Source organism: Microtus oregoni, unplaced genomic scaffold (assembly GCF_018167655.1).
Source record: "Microtus oregoni isolate MIOR12 unplaced genomic scaffold, Mior012 000022F_ref0000154, whole genome shotgun sequence".
Lineage (NCBI taxonomy): Eukaryota > Metazoa > Chordata > Mammalia > Rodentia > Cricetidae > Microtus > Microtus oregoni.
Genome location: NW_024543081.1, coordinates 13,736,615 through 13,758,933, shown reverse-complemented (window position 1 = coordinate 13,758,933; position 22,319 = coordinate 13,736,615). Strand labels below are relative to the sequence as shown.

At 38.5% G+C, this 22,319-nt stretch overlaps 1 protein-coding gene across 2 annotated transcripts in view; it reads left to right on the top strand.

Moving 5' to 3' along the window:
- Dmc1 (DNA meiotic recombinase 1) overlaps positions 1 to 22,319 on the top strand; it is a 33,376-nt gene that overhangs the window by 130 nt on the left and 10,927 nt on the right. The window contains exons 2-11 of one of the 2 annotated variants that reach the window (XM_041672533.1): positions 522 to 566; positions 2,120 to 2,266; positions 5,894 to 5,976; positions 10,362 to 10,414; positions 11,998 to 12,039; positions 14,383 to 14,455; positions 18,271 to 18,362; positions 18,842 to 18,915; positions 19,037 to 19,151; positions 20,672 to 20,732. In XM_041672533.1, the coding sequence (XP_041528467.1) occupies positions 522 to 566; positions 2,120 to 2,266; positions 5,894 to 5,976; positions 10,362 to 10,414; positions 11,998 to 12,039; positions 14,383 to 14,455; positions 18,271 to 18,362; positions 18,842 to 18,915; positions 19,037 to 19,151; positions 20,672 to 20,732 (785 nt within the window). The remainder of the gene's footprint in view (positions 1 to 521; positions 567 to 2,119; positions 2,267 to 5,893; positions 5,977 to 10,361; positions 10,415 to 11,997; positions 12,040 to 14,382; positions 14,456 to 18,270; positions 18,363 to 18,841; positions 18,916 to 19,036; positions 19,152 to 20,671; positions 20,733 to 22,319) is intronic. The other variant, XM_041672534.1, reaches the window with a different exon arrangement.

Sequence of the window (22,319 nt, the reverse complement as noted above, 5' to 3'; positions counted from 1 at the left end):
TTTAGGAACTAAAAGTAGAAAACATAAATGTGTAACAATTTCTTTGGCAAAGTGTGCTAAGTTTAGCTACTTAGCAACTGGTATGAAAGTTTTTGTTGTTTGTTTTGCAATAGAAGAGCTCCAACTCAATTCTTCTTTCTGGTAGGCACATGCTCTTCCATTGGTTACATCTCCAGCCCTAAATGAAAGTAGCTTAAAAGAACTTACTGCTACCTATGCACGCTGTTCCTGAAAAAGTATTAAATAAAATAGGTCAAATGAGGGCTGGAGAGATGGTTCAATAGTAAGGCTGGCTACTCTTCTAGAGAGCCAGGTTTTGATTCTCAGCACCCATATTGGTCTGTTTTCTAAATATGTAACAATGTGTTTGAAAAAGTGATCGAGCCTACTTCAGTGTTTAGATAAGTGGAACTGAAATATTATGGAATGACTAGTGAATCAGAATTAGTCACTCCCAAAAATGTGAAACATTTATTTAGATGTGACTGTCTAAAATCCATTCTTTGTTTCATTTCATTTAGGAATCTTTGTTTCAAGACATTGACCTGTTACAGAAACATGGAATTGTGAGTAACTTTTCAGTACTGTATTAAATGGTCTGTTCCATTCTCTCAGCCTTGTCCTGACCAACCCTGGAAAATTCTTTATTGTGTGGTGAAGGGGAACTGTCTGTCTTCAGTTGTTCAGCAACATGCTTGGTGTTACAGAATAATTTAATCCCAGTATATGAGAACTGACTCCCAGGAGCCAGGAGATTGAAGCAAGGAAGCAGTCAAATCCAGAGTTGTACTAACATAAATAAGGGGAACTGGGGGCTGGAGAGATGGCTCAGCGGTTAAGAGCTCTGGCTGCACTTCCAGAGGACCCAGGTTCGATTCCCAGCACCCACATGGCAGCTCACAACTGTCTGTAGCTCAAGTTCCAGATCTGACATCCTCACATTAATGCACATAAAATAAAGTTAAATAATTAAAAAAAAAGAAAAAAAAATAAATAAGGGGAACTTAACTAACAGAAGTGTGTCTCTGGATGGCAGCAAGCCCAAGCAGATCCCCACAAGCTGAGTTAGGATATATTGGCTAACATAAAAGTGACTTCATCAAAGCTAGAATAAGCCTGGTTGACCTTAAGCTAATATCAAAGAGACACACTTCAGACCTGATAATAATAAAACTGTACATACCACTCGAGTCGTTTGTCTGTTTATGGTATGCTTGGAAATTATATAGGGGAAAAATCCCAAAACCAACCAACTAGTGCAATCGTGGAGTTACAAATATCTATACTCACATCAAACTGAATTCATACACCTGGCCTCTACTCATGCATTTAATGCCAGTAGTACTCCTCTGCCTGTGACAACCAAAAATGTCTCTAGACACTGTTGAGGATTCCCAGTGATTAAAAACCACTGATTCAGCTGGAGGTGTTTGGAGCATCTCTAAGCAATCACCACCACCACTTGTCTCTCTAGATTTAACATTAGATAGATAATGCTTTCATTTGCAAAAAATTCTATTTGTCCAATAACCAGGGTGAATCATGGTGGCAGAAATGTAGACTGTCAAAATCTGTGGATATCAACAGCAATCATTTGGTGTTAAAAGTTTGCTGAGGTTGTCTTTTGAAATCTTGATAGTAATCTCTTTCCATCAATTTTAGAAAATAGAAGAGGGAGAAAATCCCAGTCTTTTTGTGATGTAGTTATTTGTGTTCTTCAGGAGCAGAAGGAAAAAAAAACAACTTTGAAAAATGTAGAGAACATATTGGTAATGAAGTTCTGTAGAAGGAAGGAGCTGAACTGAGGGGGTGAATGTGTGATAAATTTGCTAGCTTTTCCACCAACAGACTTTTCTTTTTAATTTTTTGCTACATTGCCATGGTCTCACTAACATTCTTGGGAAAATCGGGGCACAGCCAGAACATTTGGCAACCTGCTGGGTATGTTCTACTCTGATATTTCCAGAACATTTGGCTAGGTAGTGGGTGGGCTCCACCTGGTTGCTTGTGTAAAATTAGCATCATGATGGAAGGAGATGGACACGAAGCTCATGATATAGTAGAGGGGCCTTTTAGGCTGGCATTTTATCAATCTGCTACACCCATTCTTTCATTTCAGAATATGGCTGATATTAAGAAACTGAAGTCTGTAGGAATCTGTACCATTAAAGGGATACAAATGACAACAAGAAGAGCCCTCTGCAATGTCAAAGGACTCTCAGAAGCCAAAGTGGACAAGATTAAAGAGGCAGCCAACAAACTTATTGTAAGCCAAGTTCATTCTTTGCTGTTTTAGTTTAGCAGAGTTGCCTTTGTAGACTTTCTCATGAACATTAGAAACTACAGTAGGAACTTTAAGTTCTTGTAGATAGACCACAATATATTATAGTCCCCATGTTACCCGCTTATTAGTTCAGTCCCAAAGCCACAACAATTAGTTTCCTGGAAGACTGAGGTGAGCATGAATATACCTAGAACATAATCTTGCCCTGAGTTCCATTCCTAGAACCCACATGATAGAAATAGGCATGTACCCCATAGCACACATACAGTTAAAGTTTAAAATCTAAAAAGAAAACCTGGGGGTTGGGGATTTAGCTCAGTGGTAGAGCGCTTGCCTAGCAAGCGCAAGGCCCTGGGTTCGGTCCTCAGCTTCAGAAAAAAAAAAAAGACAAAATAACAATAAAAAGAAAACCTGTTTTTTGTTTTGTTTGTTTTGTTTTAAGATACTTGGAATACTACTGAAGGCAATTATTTTACCAAAACTTTTCTTTATATTTCTTTGACTTTTAGTTCTTCTGCTATTTGTTTTTAGCTGTCCTCCCCTTAGTTTGGTCTCATCTTCTCAAATATGCCTATAGCTTTTCTGAAGCTCAGACTTAAAGAATTTTCTCTTTTCTGATATAGGCCACCTGGGAAGACAGCCCTAGATTAGAAAAAGACTAACATCAGCTAGGGTCTATGTGTCTGCAGCTGAAATAGATATAACCATGCCTATGTCCACTGAGGTAACTGAATTCATAACTCATACCTTCCAGTGGCGCCATGGACTGCAAGCAGTCAGGCTGCAGGGAAAGGAATATAGCCTTAGACTTAAACTCTCCTATAGAGTTTTGGGTATCATCAGAGGACCCCTATTTTTAGTCTATAAATAGAAATGTACAGGAAAGTAGTCACCAAGTATCCCTCTCTACAGAAGATCAAGACTTTTTTATTTCTCGTGTATCTGTGAGGGGAGGGAGGGGGAATCTCATGACCAGAAGAGGCTGTCTTGGAGAGGACCCAGTGACTGTGGTATTCATAGACCCACTAAGCAATGTATCCAGAAGTCACTTCCTCAACTGCCAGAGTGTCCAGAAAGTCTTACAGTAGTGCCCAAATTTTGACAAACTACTACTTTCTAGCTCCTACACATATTTTTTGTTTGTTTTTTGAGACAGAGTTTCACTGTGTAGCCCCTGGCTGTCTTGAAACTTGCTCTGTAAACCAGACTGGCCTCAAACCCTCAAACTCACAGAGCTCCACCTGCAAGTGCTGGGATTAAAGGCAAGCACCATCACCACCCAATTTATTTTATTTATTTATTTGGTTGGTTGTTTGGTTAGTTGGTTTGGTTTTTTAATACAGGGTTTCTCTATTCAGCCCTGGCTGTCCTAGAGCTCACTCTGTAGACTAGGCTGGCCTCAAACCCTCAAATTCATAGAGACCCACTTGCTTCTACCTGAGAATTAAAGGTGTGTGATACCTAGTTGCTTCTACACATCTTTTTAAAAAAAAAAAGTTGTCTGTATCTGTGTGTGTTATGTATAGGGGTAAGACTTGGAATTATGGCACACATGTGGAAGTCGGAGAACAACTTTGTGGAGTTGGCTCTCTACTTTGACTGTTAATTGGGTTTTGGGTTTGAACTAAGGTCAAATTTAAAGCTATCACTTTGACCCACTGAGTCATTTTACCATCCTCCATAGTCTTCTTATCTTTAGATGCTAAATCTCATTATTTTGTATGTGTGTGCAGGTGTGCATGCATATGTGTACACATGGGTGGAAACCTCAGATATCATTCCTCAGGCACCATTTACTGTCCTAGGATTCATGAAGTTGGCTAGGCTGGCTGCCAGTGAGATCCAAGGATCCACCTTGTCTGTCTCTTTCATGCTGAGATCACACTCGAATTACTTCCTGTTTTCTTTACTTGAGTTCCAGAGACTGAATTTAGGTCCTTGTGCTTGCAAAGTAAAAATTTACTGACTGAACTCTCTCTCTAGCCTCCAAATCTCATATTCATATGTGGTATATATACATGTTTTGTGTGCATGTACAAGTGCCTATGCTTGTGCATGCAGAAGCATCCTATGTCTTCCTCTATTACTCTCCGCCTTGTTCTTTTTAAAAATGATTTATTTATTTTTATTTTATGTGCATTGGTATTTTGTCTGCATGCATGTCTGTGTGATGGTGTCAGATCACTTGGAGGTAGAGTTGCAGACAGTTGTAAGCTGCCACATGGGTACTGGTAATTGAACCAAGGTCCTCCAGAAGAACAGCTGGTACTCTTAACTGCTTAGCTATCTCTCAAGCCCCTCCACCTTGTTTTTGAGACAAGGTTTCTAGCAGAACCCGAGGCTTAGTTTTGGCTAGGCTGTCTGGCCAGTGACCTCCTGGGAGCCACCTCTCTCCATGCCCCAGTGCTAGGGTTACAAGCACAAACAACCATACCAAGCTTTTTACATAGCTGCTAGAGATTTGAACTCCAGTTTTCTTGCCTGCATAACAAGTGTTCTTACTCAGCCATAAATTTTCTTATTCAAGGAAAAACAGAAGAACACCTTTTCTTCATCCAGATCTTATCCTTTCTTAACTGAAGCTAGGTCTGGGCTTACTCTTCCCTCCCTTGTGTTTAAGAACTACTAGAACAACAGAGAAACATAATTAGCTGCATTAGAGTCCATTTTCACTGTTCATCACTACATCAGCTGTAGCTTATTAATTCAGCAAATGAGTGATGCATCTGCCATATAAAGATATTGTCACATGAGTAGTGAACACTACTATTTCTGGGATCCTTAAAATGTCTAGAGCTGGAGGGAGGTGATGCTATTGAATGAGATCAACTGCATCGTCAGTAAAATACTATTCTGTTCTGTGCCATGGATGTATTTCATTTATTCTGCATGACTGTCCTCTAAAGGCACAGTATTTTTACCCATTCTAGACTCAAAAATGAATTCTGGAATTGCACCAGATACCCCTATATCATGCTACCTAATAAGAATGTGAGAGGTTGGGGCTGGAGAGGTGGCTCAGTGGTTAAGGACACTGACTGTTCTTCCAGAGGACCTGGATTCAATTCCCAACATGGCAGCTCACAACTATCTGTAACTCCAAGATTAAACAAACATGCAGGCAAAACACCAATGCACACAAAATTAAAAATAAATATATAATTTTTTTTTAAAAAAAAAGAATGTGAGATGGATGACTCTAAGGTCTTTCCCACGCCCCCCCCCCCGGGACTTTTTTTTTTTTAAAAAAAAAGATTTTTATTTTATATGTATGAGTGTTTTGCATGTATGTATGTACACTATATGCATGCAGGGTCCATAAGAAATAGAGAAGGGCATTGGATTCTCTGGAACCGAAGTCCAGTTGTGAGCCACCATGTGGGTGCTAGGAACTGAACCCAGGTCCTTTAAAAGAGCACTTTACTAGATCTTAACTACTGAGTCATATCTCTAACCCCAAGCCTATGTTTTTTGCCCATTTTCTGATATAGTCTTCAAAAGGAGCATACACAGATGATGAACTTGATGACTGAGCATGTAGTGCTGGGAAGCAGTTGCCATTCCAGTCATCTTACACTGTTTTTTAACTTGTCCATTGTCTTTCTCTAGGAACCAGGATTCCTAACTGCATTTGAGTACAGCGAAAAGAGGAAGATGGTTTTCCATATCACCACTGGGAGTCAGGAATTTGAGTGTGTATCTCAATTTTTATTACCACTAAGTACAACCTTTGGAGTCCATTTTTCTTTTCCTCTATCTCATCATGATTTCCACTCTTGTGGAAAAAGTAGCTTCCTACTTTGAAGGAGTTTGTAATGTTTGTTCCAGAATGAACGTGAGGCAAATTCCAGGTTGAACAGTTTACATTTCTTCCAAGGAATTCATAATCATAAATAATTTGTAATTTAGCCTTTATTTATCCATGACTTGAAATATCAGCTTATATTTCATTACTTTCCATCTCCCTTGATGAAGAAAATTTCATTTCCCACTTTGTGTTTACTTAAATTAGTTGTTAGATTGAATATTTTAGAAGAAACAATCTAGGACTTATTCCTCAACAAGGGTGGTTCTAGCATCCCTTTTCATTTACTCTCATGTTTTCTGACATGTATTGTTAATTTCCCGAAATTGATTATGAGTTTTCCCCCCAAATTGGATTATCCAGGCTGATGTTAAATACGGGTGCTCAAGTGACCTTCCTGCTTCCAAACAGCCAAGGCTACTGAGCCCACTTTATTATTTTTTTTATAATAGTTAATTATCCTGGGTGGTGATGGTGAACTTTTTATCCCAGCACTTGGGAGGCAGAGGCAGAGGCAGGTGGAACTCTGTGAGTTCAAGGCCAGCATAGTCTACAGAACATGTTCCAGGAAAATGATGGTAGAAAAACCCTATCTCAAAAAAAAGTTACTTTATAGATTTTTCTCCAAGGATGGCGTCTAGGTTTTAGGTCTGAAGGTCAGGAAAATATAGATCACAAATAAGGGACTTGTAGGAGGAGTAGATTTAGGATCAAAGGCTGAAGTCTATGAAGTCTAAGCTACTAATTAGACCCAAATGAATGCTAAGCTAAATGCCCAGCCAAGACACTCTCTCTCTCTCTCTCTCTCTCTCTCTCTCTCTCTCTCTCTTTTCCTTTGGAGACAGGGTTTCTCTGTGTAGCCCTGACTGTCCTAGAACTCACTCTGTAGATCAGCATGGCCTCAAACTCACAGAGATCCACCTGCCTCTGCCTCCTGAGTGCTGAGATTAAAGGTGTGAGCCACCACCACCTGGCCCAGGACTCTCATTTTTAATACCATCACCATTATTATACTTAAAACTAGTAATTGTCATCAGTTATCTTCCCAGAGAGCTCATGAATGATGTGTGTGAGTGTGTGTGTGTGTGTGTTTAGGGTCTTATAACATTTTTCAGGGTGACTTGAACTTGTCATCTTTCTGCTTCAGCCTCCCAAATGCTGAAATTACAGATTATGTATCACCATACCTGGCTATTTATCTAATTATTAATTAGTAAAATCTTCCCAAGATCTAGATGTAACCCAGTGATCAAGTGCTCACCTAGCAGTTGTAAGGCTCTGTATTCAATCCTCAGTCACCCAAGAAAGCAAGATCTTTCCTTATGGTACTTATCTTTTTTAAGTCTAATAATCATAGAAGTGTATTGAGATTTAGCTATTCATAAATGTTCAGTTACTATTTATAAACTTAGTTATCAACCTCAAAACTATAGATCTAATACCACAACTTTCCAAGAGCTATTCTATTATTATCAGGAAGCCAAATTTTCCCATACTTTGAAAGCTCCCAAACACCAAATAGTATTATGTAGGTTTGATTTGTATCTGTTTAAATCTTTTTAGATTTAAAATATTACTCTTCTGCACCTAATTCTAAATGTTCCCATGTTTTACAAAAGAAATCTTTTTTTTTTTTCTTTTTGGTTTTTCGAGACAGGGTTTACTCTATGTAACAGCGCTAGCTGTCCTGAAACTAACTCTTGTAGACCAGGCTGGCCTCAAACTCACAAAGACCCACCTGCCTCAGCCTCCCAAGTGCTGGGATTAAAGGCATGTATCATCACCATGTGGCTAGGAAGTCATTTTTTTTTTTATTTCAAATAATTTAGGCTGGTTTCACAGGTAAGTCTTGGGGTTACTTCTTTAGCTTCTCAGCATTGCATAAATGCCAGAAATTTTGACTATTATTTTCCAAAACTATACATTTTCAGGGCGACTCTTCTCAAGATGAAAAGTAGCATGAAATTCTTTAATAGTCACCTGATGTATAAGATTTCTCAAGGGCTTGTGCTCCTCATGGGATGATTTTGTAGTCAATGTCCTTCTCAGATTATACATGCCAGTGTCTTTTACTTATTTTGTTTTATGTGTGTGTGAGTATTTAGCCTATGGAGGCCAGAAAAGTTACTGTATCCCCTAAAACTGGAGTTACAGATGGTTGTGAGCCACAGTGTGGGTACTAGGAACCAAACTCAGCCTTCTACAAAAGCAGCAAGTACTCTTAACCACTGAGCCATCTCTCTAACCCCTTTTCTTAATTGAAGTCAGCAGAGACCTCAAAATGCTTCAATTTGCATTTAAATTGCTGTCTTACTTAGGCAAATAATAAATCTATTCCCTTAAGGCTTTGTCTAATTTGTGATTGCATCCCCAAAGACATGCTAATAGAAACGACAAAAGGTTTTTAAGTGCTCCTACCAAGTCTCAACACTTACTTACTGCATTTAATGAATGGATGAATGAGATCATAATTTCTTTAGTTCTTCTCATAGTAAGAACATTAAATGCACTAAAACATTGTGTTACCAATTAAATATATGCTGTCAAAACGTGGCAGATTTCTTCTAACTGCTAACATTGTATATACTATTTGTCTTAGGGTTTCCATTGCTATCATAAAACACCACACCATGACCAAAAGTAAGTTGGGAAGAAGAGAGTTTATTTTGTCTTACAACTCTCCTCACTCCTTTCTCTTTGACTTTTTGAAGTAGGGTCTCTCTGTGTAGCTCTGCTGATCTAGAACTCATTCTGTAGACCATGCTGGCATTGAACTCACAGAGATCCACCTGACTCTGCCTCTCCTGTGCTAGTATTAAAGATGTGCACAACACCCTACTCTCATAACTATCAGGTCATACTCCATCACTGACATAAATTAGGGCAGGAACTCAAGGCCTGAACCTGGAGGCAGGAACTGAAGCACAGACTATCGAGGAATGCTTCTTACTTACTGGCTTGTTCCCTTGGCTAACTCAGCTTGTTTTCTTATCACACCCAGGGCCATCTGCTCAGGAATGACACAGCCTACAGTAGGCCCACATCAATCATTGATCAAGAAAATACCCTCTAGACTTGCCTATAGGCCAATCTGATGGAGACATTTTCTCTGTTAAGATTTCCTTGTTTCAAGATGACAAAAAAACAACAAGCATACTATCTTTGAACATTTTCTTCTCTGATAGGGTCTGCCTAAAATTTGGTTTTATGTGAGATAAACCAACAATGGCAATCACTGGATTCTCTTAATTTCTGTTTTTCACATGTTCATGAGCATATTAAAAATTAAAGCATGGTGGTGTATGCCTTTAACTCAAGCACTTAGGAGGCAGAGGCAGGTGGATTTCTGTGAGTTTGTGTCCAGCTTGGGCTACATAGGGAGTTCCAGGCCAGCCTGGCTTACATAGAAAGATGCACCTGAAAAAAAAATTGGATATTCAGTTAACTATTCATATAACTTTTAGAAACATTATCTATGCACAGTTTAAGAAATTTGATTAGTAACAAGACCATTGCATATGTGTAGTTCAGGCTTTCTTAGCATATGTATGAAAGACCCTGGTTCAATCCCTAGCACCACAAAATAAACACTTTTTTCATTTCCCTTTCTTTCTTTCTTTCTTTCTTTTTGTTTTCTGTTTTGTTTTGTGGTTCTTTTGTTTTGTTTTTTGAGATAGGGTTTCCCTGTGTAGCCCTGACTTTCCTCAAATAAGCACTGTAGACCAGGCTGGCCTCAAACTCATAGAGATCCTCCTGCCTTAGCCTCCTGAGTGCTGGGATTAAGGCGTGCATCACCACCATCCAGCTTAACGAATCTTTTAATTCCAATTCAGAAGAGCAATGGACATAAAGCCTTACGGACACATTTACTATTGATACTCAGAAATAAAAATGGGACTTATAAATTACTTTGTTTAATCTTCTTGCTAATCCACAATAGAACCTGTGACTTAAACAGTGAGTGTCATTTCTTTCAACTATGAATTCCCATTCTTGTTGTATATATAGATGATATGTTACTAATGATACAAACTTCATCTCCTTTTTTTATTTTATTTTATTTTATTTTTGAGACAGGGTCTCTCTCTACACAGTTCTGGCTGTCCTGAACTCACTCAATAGACCAGACTGACCTAGAACTCACAGAGGTCCCCCTGCCTCTGCCTCCTGAGTCCTGGGAATTAAAGGCATGCGCTGCCACACCTAGCGCATCTTTTTTATTTTTTTGTCTGTATTTATACTCTGTCACCAACATTTTTTATCTGTTTCCAGTAAATTACTAGGAGGTGGCATTGAAAGTATGGCAATTACAGAAGCTTTTGGAGGTAGGTAGAACCTTAATAGTTTTATATAAAATGACATTTGTTAATATATGGATACATGTATAATTAAACAATAAATAATAAACAAGTTCCTGCTTGAGAATATTTGATGAAGTATCAATTATTATACTACAGGACTATTCTAAGATAAAATAAAAACATATACTAACAGCATATTTCTTATTGACATTTTTCTTCCTGTTACCTCTGATTGCTATAGAAAAAAATTGAATTTTTTCTCTTATTCCTTCAAAAGGTAATTCAATAATAAGGTTGTTTTTTGTTTAGGCATATTTAATGAATATAGAGAATAAATTTTTTTCACTTTATAGCATATATGTGTATATATATATATAGTGTGTGTGTGTGTGTGTGTGTGTGCGCACGCGCGTGTGTATGTGTACAGGGTCTTATTGTATGGCCCTGACTGGCCTGGGACTCACAAAGAACTACCTGCCTCTGTCTCCCAACTACTAATACTAAAGGCCAGCACTACCATACCTAGCCTATATGCTATATTTTAACAATTAATTCGTGTATAGCTGTTTTACATGCTGAATCTGACAATCCAATATTTGCACTTAGAGAACTAAATGTGGACTGGAGAGATTGTTCAGAGGTTAAGAGCACTGGCTGCTCTTCCAGAGGTTCTGAGTTCAATTCCCAGCAACCACATAGTGGCTCACAACCATCTGTAATGAGATCTGGTGCCCTCTTCTGGCAAGCATACATGCAGACAGAACACTGTATACTAAATTTAAAAATCTTTTTTTAAAAAAAGAGAGAACTAAATGTTTTGTTGTCATTATTTCTATTGACTTGAAGAAGTAAATCTGATTTTCATTTCTATTGATTCAATCTTAGCAATTTCTCCTCTTATATATTACTTATGAACTTTTTAAATATTTATTTATTTATTATGTATACAATATTCTGTCTGTGTGTATGCCTGCAGGCCAGAAGAGTGCACCAGACCCCATTACAGATAGTTGTGAGCCACCATGTGGTTGCTGGGAATTGAACTCAGGACCTTTGGAAGAGCAGGCAATGCTCTTAACCTCTGAGCCATCTCTCCAGCCCCCGAGCTTTTTAAAAATTTAAACTGAGAGTTCAGTGGACCTAAATGATTAGGGAAGTTTTCCTTTGGAAAACATTTGCTTCTGCTGGTAACTAGGGATGGCGCTATTCAAGATCACATCAGCTTTTCCTTGAGAAAAGAGCCTGGCTGTCCTCTCTGTGGTCAGGTCTGAAACTCTCATTTGTGTGACTAGTCATACGGAAAATTTGCTTTAAATTAACTTTAACCTAAACAGTACTTATGTTGAGGGGCTGAATTTGTTTTGTCTCCCACTTATGGTATTCATACATGCAGCATCCTTTTGTGAGATTTGACAGTTAGAAAGCAGTGAGGTTCTTCTGTGGAGGGGAATACTGGAAGTGGAATTCGGGACTGTGGGCATTTTAGACAAGTGCTGTATCACTAAGCAACATTCCTAACCCAAATGCAGTGTTAGTTTTGTTTGTTTAGTGAAAATATATAATAGTAACTGTACTTTTCTAAAGTTCCTTTTTCTAAATTTTTACAGAATTTCGTACTGGAAAAACTCAGCTGTCTCATACCCTCTGTGGTAAGAACATACAACATAACAGTGATAGTCAGAACGTTCACTTAGTAGATCTCTACTGCATCTTACATGACCTTATGCAATTGAACCAAAATGTCCAAGGAAACAAAAGCTCAAGAGGTTAAGTAGACAGCCCATTGTTGCACGGATGGTTTTGGAGTGTGTATGTGAGGTACTGTTGTCAATGCTGCACTATGAACACCTGCATGAAGGTACAGAGGAGGTAAATGGTTTATGGTGAATTGGCAGGAGTGGTACCCAGTATATCAAATTCTTCCTATCCATCTTTTTTGTCTTTTTAAAAAACATAACAATGACATAAAATTTATTAAAGACTAGAATACTTTACTGCCTATGGGTGTATTCTGTCCAAAATGAAGCATAAAATTAAATTTGGAGCCCAGCAGGATGACTCAGTGGATAAGGCACTTGCCTCCCAACCGAAGAAACTTGAGTTTGATCCCTAGAACCCACATGGTAGTAGGAGAGAGCCGACTCCCACAGTTGCCCTCTGACCTCCACAAACATGCCATTGCATCATGTGCCCCTAAACGAAATAAATGAGTAAATATAATTTTGGGTCTTTAAGCCCGGTGGTGGTGGCGCACGCCTTTAATCCCAGCACTTGGAAGGCAGAGGCAGGCGGATCTCTGTGAGTTTGAGACCAGCCTGATATACAAGAGCTAGTTCCAGGACAGGCTCCAAAACCACAGAGAAACCCTGTCTCGAAAAAACAAACAAAAAAAAAATTGGGGTCTTTGTTTGTTTTGAGGCAGGGCTCACTATATAGTTCTGGGTGGATGAAACTTGCTGTATAGACCAGGCTGGCCTTGAACTCACAGGGATCTGCCTCTCTCTGCCTCTCAAGGGCTGGCTGGGATTAAATGCATGTACCACCACACCTGACAAATATAAATTTCCTAAAAAGTAAATATATAATTTTTCTAAAACAAAATAAACAAGAAATTCCTTATGCACAAAGATTCAATTTGTATTTCTTTTACTTAAATAAAAGGAACATAGAAAAGTAGTTAAAAAGGGGGTTCTGAAGCTGGGCGGTGGTGACGCATTCCTTTAATCCCAGCACTTGGGAGGCAGAAATAAGAGAATCTCTGTGAATTCGAGGCCAGCCTGGTCTACAAGAGCTAGTTCCAGGACAGACTTCAAAACTACAGAGAAACCTTGTCTTGAAAAAACAAAAGGGGGGGGTCTGATATGCACCTTAACACATGTGAACATGCATACACACATGCTAACACAACACACAAACACACACAGGAAAAAAGTGAAAAGGGGGCCAATATTCTAGAATCAAAATGTCTTGTTTCTATCACTGATAGCTGTATGAGTGTGGGCAAGTTGCTTTACCCCTTTAATTGTCCTCATAGTAGAACTGAAATAATAATAGTGCCAAATCTTGGGGAGTTTTGAAAAATAAATGAAATAATGTGAACGCCTAGTATGAAGTAATTCTTTATGTTAGCTATAGTAATACAATACATATGAGTTGGGGATGTAGCTTGGTTGATACTAAGTCTAGCATACCTGAAGCCCTGGACTTAATCCCTAGCCCTGGCATAAACCAGTTTGGAGAGGTGGATCAGATTTCAAGGTCATCCTTGTCTACGTAGTAAGCTGGATGCCAATCTGGGATACATGAGAACCTACCTTTTGAAAAAAGTAAATGCTTGGCCTGGGGAAATGGCTCAGTTGAGGAAAGTGCTTGCTGTATAATTATGAGGACCTAGGTTTGCATCTGTAGCACTTTTGTAAAAAGCTGGGTACTGCACCACACGCCTATAATCACAGTTCTGGGGAGCCTGAGACAGGAAGATTCCTGGGCCTTGCTGCCTAGCAAGTCTAGCACAATCAATAAATTCCATATTCAGTAAGAGATGCTGTCTCACAAACGGTAGACACACATGGGCCCATACATAGGAACAGTTCACTTGCCACAGTATACATATGTATACATGCAAAGTAAATACATTTAAATATGGACAGTAATTGAAAGATAACTAGAATTATTTAGCAAAAATTATATTTGTGATTATTATGAAAATAACTAACATTTAAATTCTAATTCTATTTATTTAAAAATTGGTTTTGACAAACATTGTGAGAGAGATTAAAATTCTCAGTTAAATTATTATTATCCTTGCAGAGTACTTATTTACCATTGGTTACTGTGGTGGAACTACAGCAATCTTTTTAGAAGCCAAAGGGTCATTGTTCTTTGCTAAGTTTACTAAAATTGCAACCAATGTAAACTTAAGGTTAACTTATGTGTTTGTTTTCGCAAAGTTTATTCATTCATGTTAATATTAATTTTTAATTGTTCCCCAGTGACAGCGCAACTTCCAGGAGCAGGCGGCTACTCAGGAGGAAAGATTATCTTCATTGATACAGAAAATACTTTGTAACCCTTTTATTTAAACAAATCCTGAGGCAGTGTGGTAGAGCAATATTATTACAAAAGAGAATGTGTCTTGATATATCATTTTCATAGTGATCCTAGTAACAACAATAATGACAAAAGTAAAGGGGACAGCAGTGCTGACCAAATGCTCACATCACTGCTTGATTTATTTCTCTACGTGGTTTGATGCAAAATGACAAGCAAATACATGAGGTGAAATTGTATCTTAATCATTTTTAAAGCTTCATATCCAAAGATTTTGCTTCAAGTAGAGGGAAAGACTTGAGGAGCTTAAATATATTGAAGGAAAGAAAGGGTCAAAGCTTGTGATTGTGTCACAGAGGGTATGGCAGTTTAATTGATATAAAAGTATTCCAGAAAGGTGATTTGGGTCAAAGACATGAAGAACTTTGAAATCAGATGGTGAATGTCAATTAGATATTTCTATTTCAGAAATCTCAGAAAATGGGAATGTTGTCTAGGTTGGAAGCAATATGCACAAAAGGAAGCTGGGTATGGTGGTGGATGTCTTTAACCCCAGCACTCAGGAGGCAAAAGCAGGTTGATCTCTGTGAGTTTAAGGCCAGCTTGGTACATAGTAAATTCCAGGACAGTCAGGACTGTTACATAGAGAAACCCTGCCCCTAAAAATAAGCAAATAAATGAAAGGGGAAAAAAAAAACAAAAAGAAAAGGACAGGACAGGAAACATTACTAAGGGAAACTGCAGACAAAGGAGATTGGCCTGAGAGGCTACCCTGAGTCTCATCTAGACAGGGAGCAGAATGGTACTGAAGACAACTGATGTTTCTTGGTAGAGTGTTAAACATGAGGGACAAGAGGATGTACAGATAACTGTGGAAAATTCTTTTTTTTAATATTTATTTATTATGTATAATTTATTTATTATGTATACAATATTCTGTCTGTATGCCTGAAAGCCAGAAGAGGGCGCCAGACCTCTTTACAGATGGTTGTGAGCCACCATGTGGTTGCTGGGAATTGAACTCAGGACCTTTGGAAGAGCAGGCAATGCTCTTAACCACTGAGCCATCTCTCCAGCCCCCAACTGTGGAAAATTCTGAGGAAAGGATGGAGTCAGAGATGTGGATGAATTAACTAAAGAGAGGGTGGAGTGAACTTGTAACTTTGTCATGTGCTTGTATTTATGAAGAGGACTAAAATGAAGAATGTACAGTCATAGAAAGTAGGAGGAAGTCTGCCTGTGGAAGGCAAGCAAATCTGAAGTGTGAAGAAGAGAAGAGAACAGATGAGAAAGATCACTGGAGTTGGAAATTAGTTCCAGGGAACATTTGCAGTGGCATCTTGAGTGATGGAAGTCTCAAGGAAACAGCAAGCGAGGGAGACAATGTGTAATTGGACTTACACAATGGTTTGAAGAGGTACCAGGTTCAGAAGATGTAAGAGCTGCACAGGTTCTTTAAATGAAGCCCGACCTGCTTCACCAGGCTTATTTCTCAGCAGAATTAGAGGCAAAGAGATGAGAATGTTTCAGTCTAATCCCATCCTGCTAAACATGTTAAAAATTGGAAAACATATAATAACATTCTTTAGGTAATGAAGGTTTTTTGTGTTATCATTAAGGCCTCTTACATCGCCAGAGCATCTTTCTTTTGGTTTCCTGAAAGCACTGCTTTCAGAAAGGTGATCCAGATGGTAAAAAGGGATCTGACATGTCTGAAATGTCTTTTGCTTTCCTCTCTTTTGACCGTTAGCTTGGCTGGTCATAGAGAAATCCACATGTTGCATTCTACAGGGGATTTGCTCCCTCTATCCCCATGTCATAGTCTTATTGAACCATACAAATTGTTAAGCTTCTCATATCAAGGCCTGCTCCTTCTGATTTTCTGTAATTACCCAATTCAGAAAATCTTGTCCTTCCTGAACTATTGTAGAATTTATTATCAAAAATACTCCTATGAGAGAAAAATAAGCCAAGAACTATTTTCATAATGCTGAGAAATCTGGGCATGAGAAGTCTCTGAAGAAACCTTCTGACTTGGGAAAGGAGGATTGGATGCTTAGAGCTGCAGCAAGAGGGGCTCAGATGGAGTTCCACTAATTTTAGAAAGAATTGACTAACAGTGCTCCTCAAAAGGGAGGAGTGACTCTTGCAGATTAGCAATCTGGACTTTATCAAAACAGGAAGAAAATAGTTGAGAGCAAGGGGAAAGTCAGGAGGGAAATCTCTCATGTTTTTTTCCTTGGGGTCTCTCAACCTATACTACTGTTTCTTGATATTTTTCTTCTTACATTTATATTTTGTCTTTGTAAGTTTTAAACTTACCTAGGACATAGATTCTTATTACTTTTGTTTTCTATAATGCTCTGCACTGATAATGGGGTAATATGGTCATTAATTCCATGTGATAATCAGTTAGTAAGTACTTATAGATTCATTTGTATTTTCCCTCAGTGTAAACTCAACTCTTGTTTGTTTGGGATTTTGTTTTGTTTAATTTTGTTTGTTTTTGTTTTTCAAGACAGAGTTTCTCTGTCTTGCTCTGGCCTTCCTGGAACTCACTTTGTAGATCAGGTTGGCCTTGAACTCAGAGATCCACCTGCTTCTTCCTCCCAAGTACAGGGATTAAAGGTGTGGACCACCACCACCAGCTTTATTTTATTTTATTTTTTAAAGATTTATTTATTATGTATACAACTTTCTGCCTCCATTTATACTCACACTCCAGAGGAGGGCGTCAGATCTCTTTACAGATGGTTTGGAGCCACCATGTGGTTGCTGGGAATTGAACTCAGGACCTCTGGAAGAGCAGACAATGCTCTTAACCTCTGAGCCATCTCTCCAGCCCCTTTATTTTATTTTATATTTATGATTTTTCAATACCAAGTCTCTCTGTATAGCCTTGGTTGTCCTGGAATTCACTCTGTAGACCAGGCTGACCTCAAACTCACAGAGGTCTGTCTGCCTCCTAAATGCTGGGATTAAAGGCATGCAACACTACCACATGGCAATAGTTGATGTTTTATAAACAGTGCACATAAAAGTGAAATGAAACTACAGACATGCATTTTTTGTTTCTTCATTCCACTTGGAACACTGTTAGAGTCACTAAAGGCCAGAGAATAAAGTGTTGATTAAATCTTCTCTGTAGTTTACCTGTTAGTGATTATTAGCATCTTCCATTTGCGGTATACAGGAATGTACTAGTTTCAGAAAACTACCAACTTCATTAGAAGGTGTATAAAAGTCAAAAACAAAAACCTGCTTAATCAAATCAGATCCCTTTTAGACTCTTGAGGTTACTTTTTGACCCTTTACTTCACATCACCAAATTTTTAATTATTTTGCCATACATTATTAGTGTAATGTTAAACTATTTCATTCTGAGCCAATGAAGAATTTGAAGTGACTTGAATTATAACTCAGTGACATTACTGTTCTAGAATAAGTCTATTTTTATAGAACTCTGAACAAAAGAGACTTATGAACCTTAGTTTCTAATTTTCCTTTTAACTATTCTGCTACATAATCCTAAATTATTTGCCAAAACTCTTTGTCAGTGTCCTTATGAAATAAGGACATCACAACTAGCTTTTAAACTTATTTTAAAACTTAATATTCAATTTCTGCTTTACCATTATGTGTGACCTCCTACCATCACCTAAAATATTTTGAAACACTTATAGAGAGGGGCTCTGGGAGTCCTGAAGTGATCGCTAGCATTCAGAATGCCTCTGCGGACACACTGTTACGTCTTAGTTGTTTTACTTGCTCACGGTGCTACCTTTTCTTCGGAATTGGTTTATTGGATCCTTAATCTTGCCACACTCCAGCCGTCCAGATCGCCTTCGTGACATTGCTGATCGCTTTAACGTAGACCACGATGCAGTACTGGACAATGTACTCTATGCCCGTGCCTATACTAGTAAGAACCCTGTACATTTTACGCTTAGATTATGGAAAGGTGACAACACTAATTTACCATCTGATGATACAACATTTTCACCTGTTTTCATTAAATTTTCTGCAAATTAGTCCATAAATAGTATCATCTGCTAAGTCCTCAAGGTACTCAACTACCTTCAAATTCTTTATTTGTTTTCTCTAAAATGTAAAGTAACTGTCAGCTATTTTCCCTTGTAGTGCTGGGATTGACTCCGAGTTTCACATACTCTAGGCATGTGATTTACCACTGAACTAAAGCCACCCAGAGCAACTTTTTTTTTTTTTTTTTTTTTGCTAAGGTACCATTTGCCACAATGCTCAAGCAGAATATGCAGCCCTTACTTAGTATAGTTGAGAGGAAAGAAGAACTCTTATCTGCCTGTTTCTGAAAAACACAAACACAAGCTTAAGTTAGCCTCTGCTTCTGGCTTTTGTAACATTTTCTATGTTTCCCATCAGGTGAACATCAGATGGAGCTACTTGATTATGTAGCAGCCAAGTTTCATGAAGAAGCTGGCATTTTCAAACTATTGGTACAAACTTTTAAATAATGTTCACTGACAGAGCTACTTACCATATTTTTCTATTCTGTATAAACAAGCATCTTCCTTCTATTTTAAAATGCATGTTTGGTTTTATGTTACTCCTGTGCAGATCGTTGACTCAATAATGGCACTTTTTCGAGTGGATTTCAGTGGCCGTGGGGAATTGGCTGAACGGCAGCAAAAATTGGCCCAGATGTTGTCACGACTCCAAAAAATCTCAGAAGGTAGATCTTTAAAATAAAACAGTAGTGTCACATAGCATCTATTGACTGTGTTTGTGATAGTGTGTTTGCAGAGAATCTCAGAAGGATGTCAGAAGCATAACATTTTAAATTACTTTGATAATCTAAATGATTATTTAAACTAAAACTAATTTTGATATAAATAACAATAATGATGAATTTAAGTATTTTTCTTCTTTAATTAATTTATTTATTTTTATTTAATGTGCATTAATGTTTTGCCTGCATATATGTCTGTGTGAGGGTGTCAGATCTTGGAGTTACAGACAGTTGTGAGCTGCCATGTGGGTACTGGTAATTGAACTCAGGTCTTCTGGAAGAACAGTCAGTGCTCTTAATCGCCGAGCCATCTCTCCAGCTCTTAAGTTTTTTTGTTTGGTTTGTTTTTTGTTTGTTTGGTTGGTTTGGTTTTTTGAGACAGGGTTTCTCTGTAGCTTTGCAGCCTATTGTGGAACTAGCTCTTGTAGACCAGGCTGGCCTCTAACTCACGGAGACCCGCCTGCCTCTGCCTCCCAAGTTCTGGGATTAAAGGTGTGCGCCACTACCGACTGGCCTTGTTTTTCTGTTTTGTTTGTTGTTTTGAGACAGGTTTTCTCTGTTAGCTTTGTTTTTTTTGTTTGTTTGTTTTTGTTTTTCAAGACAGGGTTTCTCTGTGGCTTTGGAGCCTGTCCTGGAACTAGCTCTTGTAGACCAGGCTGGTCTCGAACTCACAGAGATCCGCCTGCCTCTGCCTCCCAAGTGCTGGGATTAAAGGCTTGCGCCACCACCACCCGGCTCTCTGTTAGCTTTGGAGCCTGTCCTGGAACTCACTCTGTAGACCAGGCTGGCCTCAAACTCACACCGATTCACCTACCTCTGCCTACCCAAGTGCTGGGATTATAGGCGTGAGCCACCACTGCTTAGCAGTATTTTTTATTATTAATGAAAAATAGGAAGCTAGGCATGGTGACACATGCCTTCGATCCTAGCACTCTGGGAGACAGAAGCAGGCAGATCTCTGAGTTCGAGGCCAGCCTAGTCTACATAGTGAGTTCCAGGCCAGTCAGCTCTACATAGAGAAACCTCGTCTTGAAAAAAAATTCCATTTGAAGTTGATTTTAAATTGGGCAGTGGTGACTCACTTTTAATACCAGCACGGTTGAGGCAGAGGTAGGTGGATCTCTGGGTTCGAGGCTAGCCTGGTCTGCAAAGTGGGTTCCAGGATAGCTAGAAACAAGAGCTTGTTTAAAAAAATAAACTCAATGGTGCAAGATTCCTAAACCAAAATCTACTTTTTGTCTTGTTTTTCAAGACAGTGTTTCTCTGTGTAGACCTTCCTATCATGGAACTCGATCTGTAGATCAACCTGGCCTCCAATTTACAGAGATCTGATTGCCTCTGCCTCCTGAGTGTTGGGATTAAAGGTGTGCACCACCACCACCCAACCTATACTGAAATCTAAACAATGAACTTTGTATTTTTTACTGCCCTTCTCTTAGTGTCTTAATTTTATTTTTATGCAGAATATAATGTTGCTGTTTTTGTGACCAATCAAATGACTGCAGATCCAGGAGCAACAATGACGTAAGCCCCTGTATTGTATTTTGCAGAGATTACTATCAAAAGGTTAGAGTATAGAATAAAATCACTTAGAAATAACCAACCTTATCTAGGTGTGATATCTCATGCATGTAATCCTGGCACTTGGGCGATGATGGCAGGAGGATGGTGAACTCAAAATCAGATTGGGCTATGTTGTGGAGCCTCGTCTCTAAACAACAATAATAATCAGCCTTGATAAGGGCATAGTGTATCTCAGATCACTTCATTACACAGTGCACTGTTACTTCCTATAGCATGTAATGTTTGTTATTCAGAACCTATTTTTTCTGTATTCTCTATAGAATAAAGCAGTGTTTTAACAATTTTCATCAGTACTAGGGGCCCTGCTTTAATCTAAGACAAAGGGGGTATCAAAGGACTTAGGGGCTTGAGATATGGTTCATCAGTTTAGAACACGCATTGCTTTTGCAGAAGACCTAGGTTTGAGTCCCAGCACTGACATGGTAGCTTACAGCTATTCATAATGCCAGTCCCACGTGGTCCAACACCTGACCTTTGCAAGCACTAGGTATGCACATGGTGCCCATACATGCATACATTCAAGCAAAACACTTGTACACATAAAATAAATCTTAAAAAAGAAAATGATCTTAGGCAGATAAAACTTACATTCCAAAAAAAATTGAAAGGCTGCTATACTAAGAAGAAAAATTAGTCCTACTGCACGTACTGACTTTGTGGGAGCCTAGGCAGTTTGGATGCTCAACTTACTAGACCTGGATGGAGGTGGGGGTTCCTTGGACTTCCCACAGGGCAGGGAACCCTGAGTGCTCTTCCGGCTGAGGAGGGGGGGAGGACTTAATTGGGGGAGGGGAAGGGAAATGGGAGGCGGTGGCGGGGAAGAGACAGAAATCTTTAATAAATAAATAAATTAAAAAAATAAAAATAAAAAACAAAAAAACAAAACAGAAAAACAACAACAAAAAATAAAATAAAATTTAAAAAAGAAAAAAAAAAGAAAAATTAGGCTTTTGATTAGATATACAAGAGACATCTTAAAAACACACACACACACAAAGAAAGGCCTGTTACTCATAGAAACAATGTAAGTCACACAAAACATATTCAGAATTTACTGAAGTATTTGCCCACATGTAAGAGTACAATGGCTCTCTGAAAGATGGCAAGGAATAGCAAAGCAAAGAGAGCTAAAATAAGATTGTGAAAGCTTAAAATTCAAAATCACTATCTAGAATGTTTGACTGAACAAGCAGCTGAATAACCCTAAGTTCACAATGACTTTCAAAAGCTTTTCTGTGTTTTATTCAGAAAACTTTAACCAGAGAAAATTTACAGATTAGCACAATGAGTGCACACACCATTTTCTTAGATTCCCTAATGGGTATTGTTTCATTGCAATACACACACTCTCTCCTCCTCTCACCTTCTTTCTCTCCCTCCCTCTCTCTTTCCCTCTTCCTCTCTCTCTCTTTTCTCTTATAAACATGCATGCTGGTATGCACATCTGTGAAATCTTTTTGTCTGGTCTATATAGTCCTGTATGTCCATAAATACATGCATTGACATATATTAATTTTTTTTTTTTTT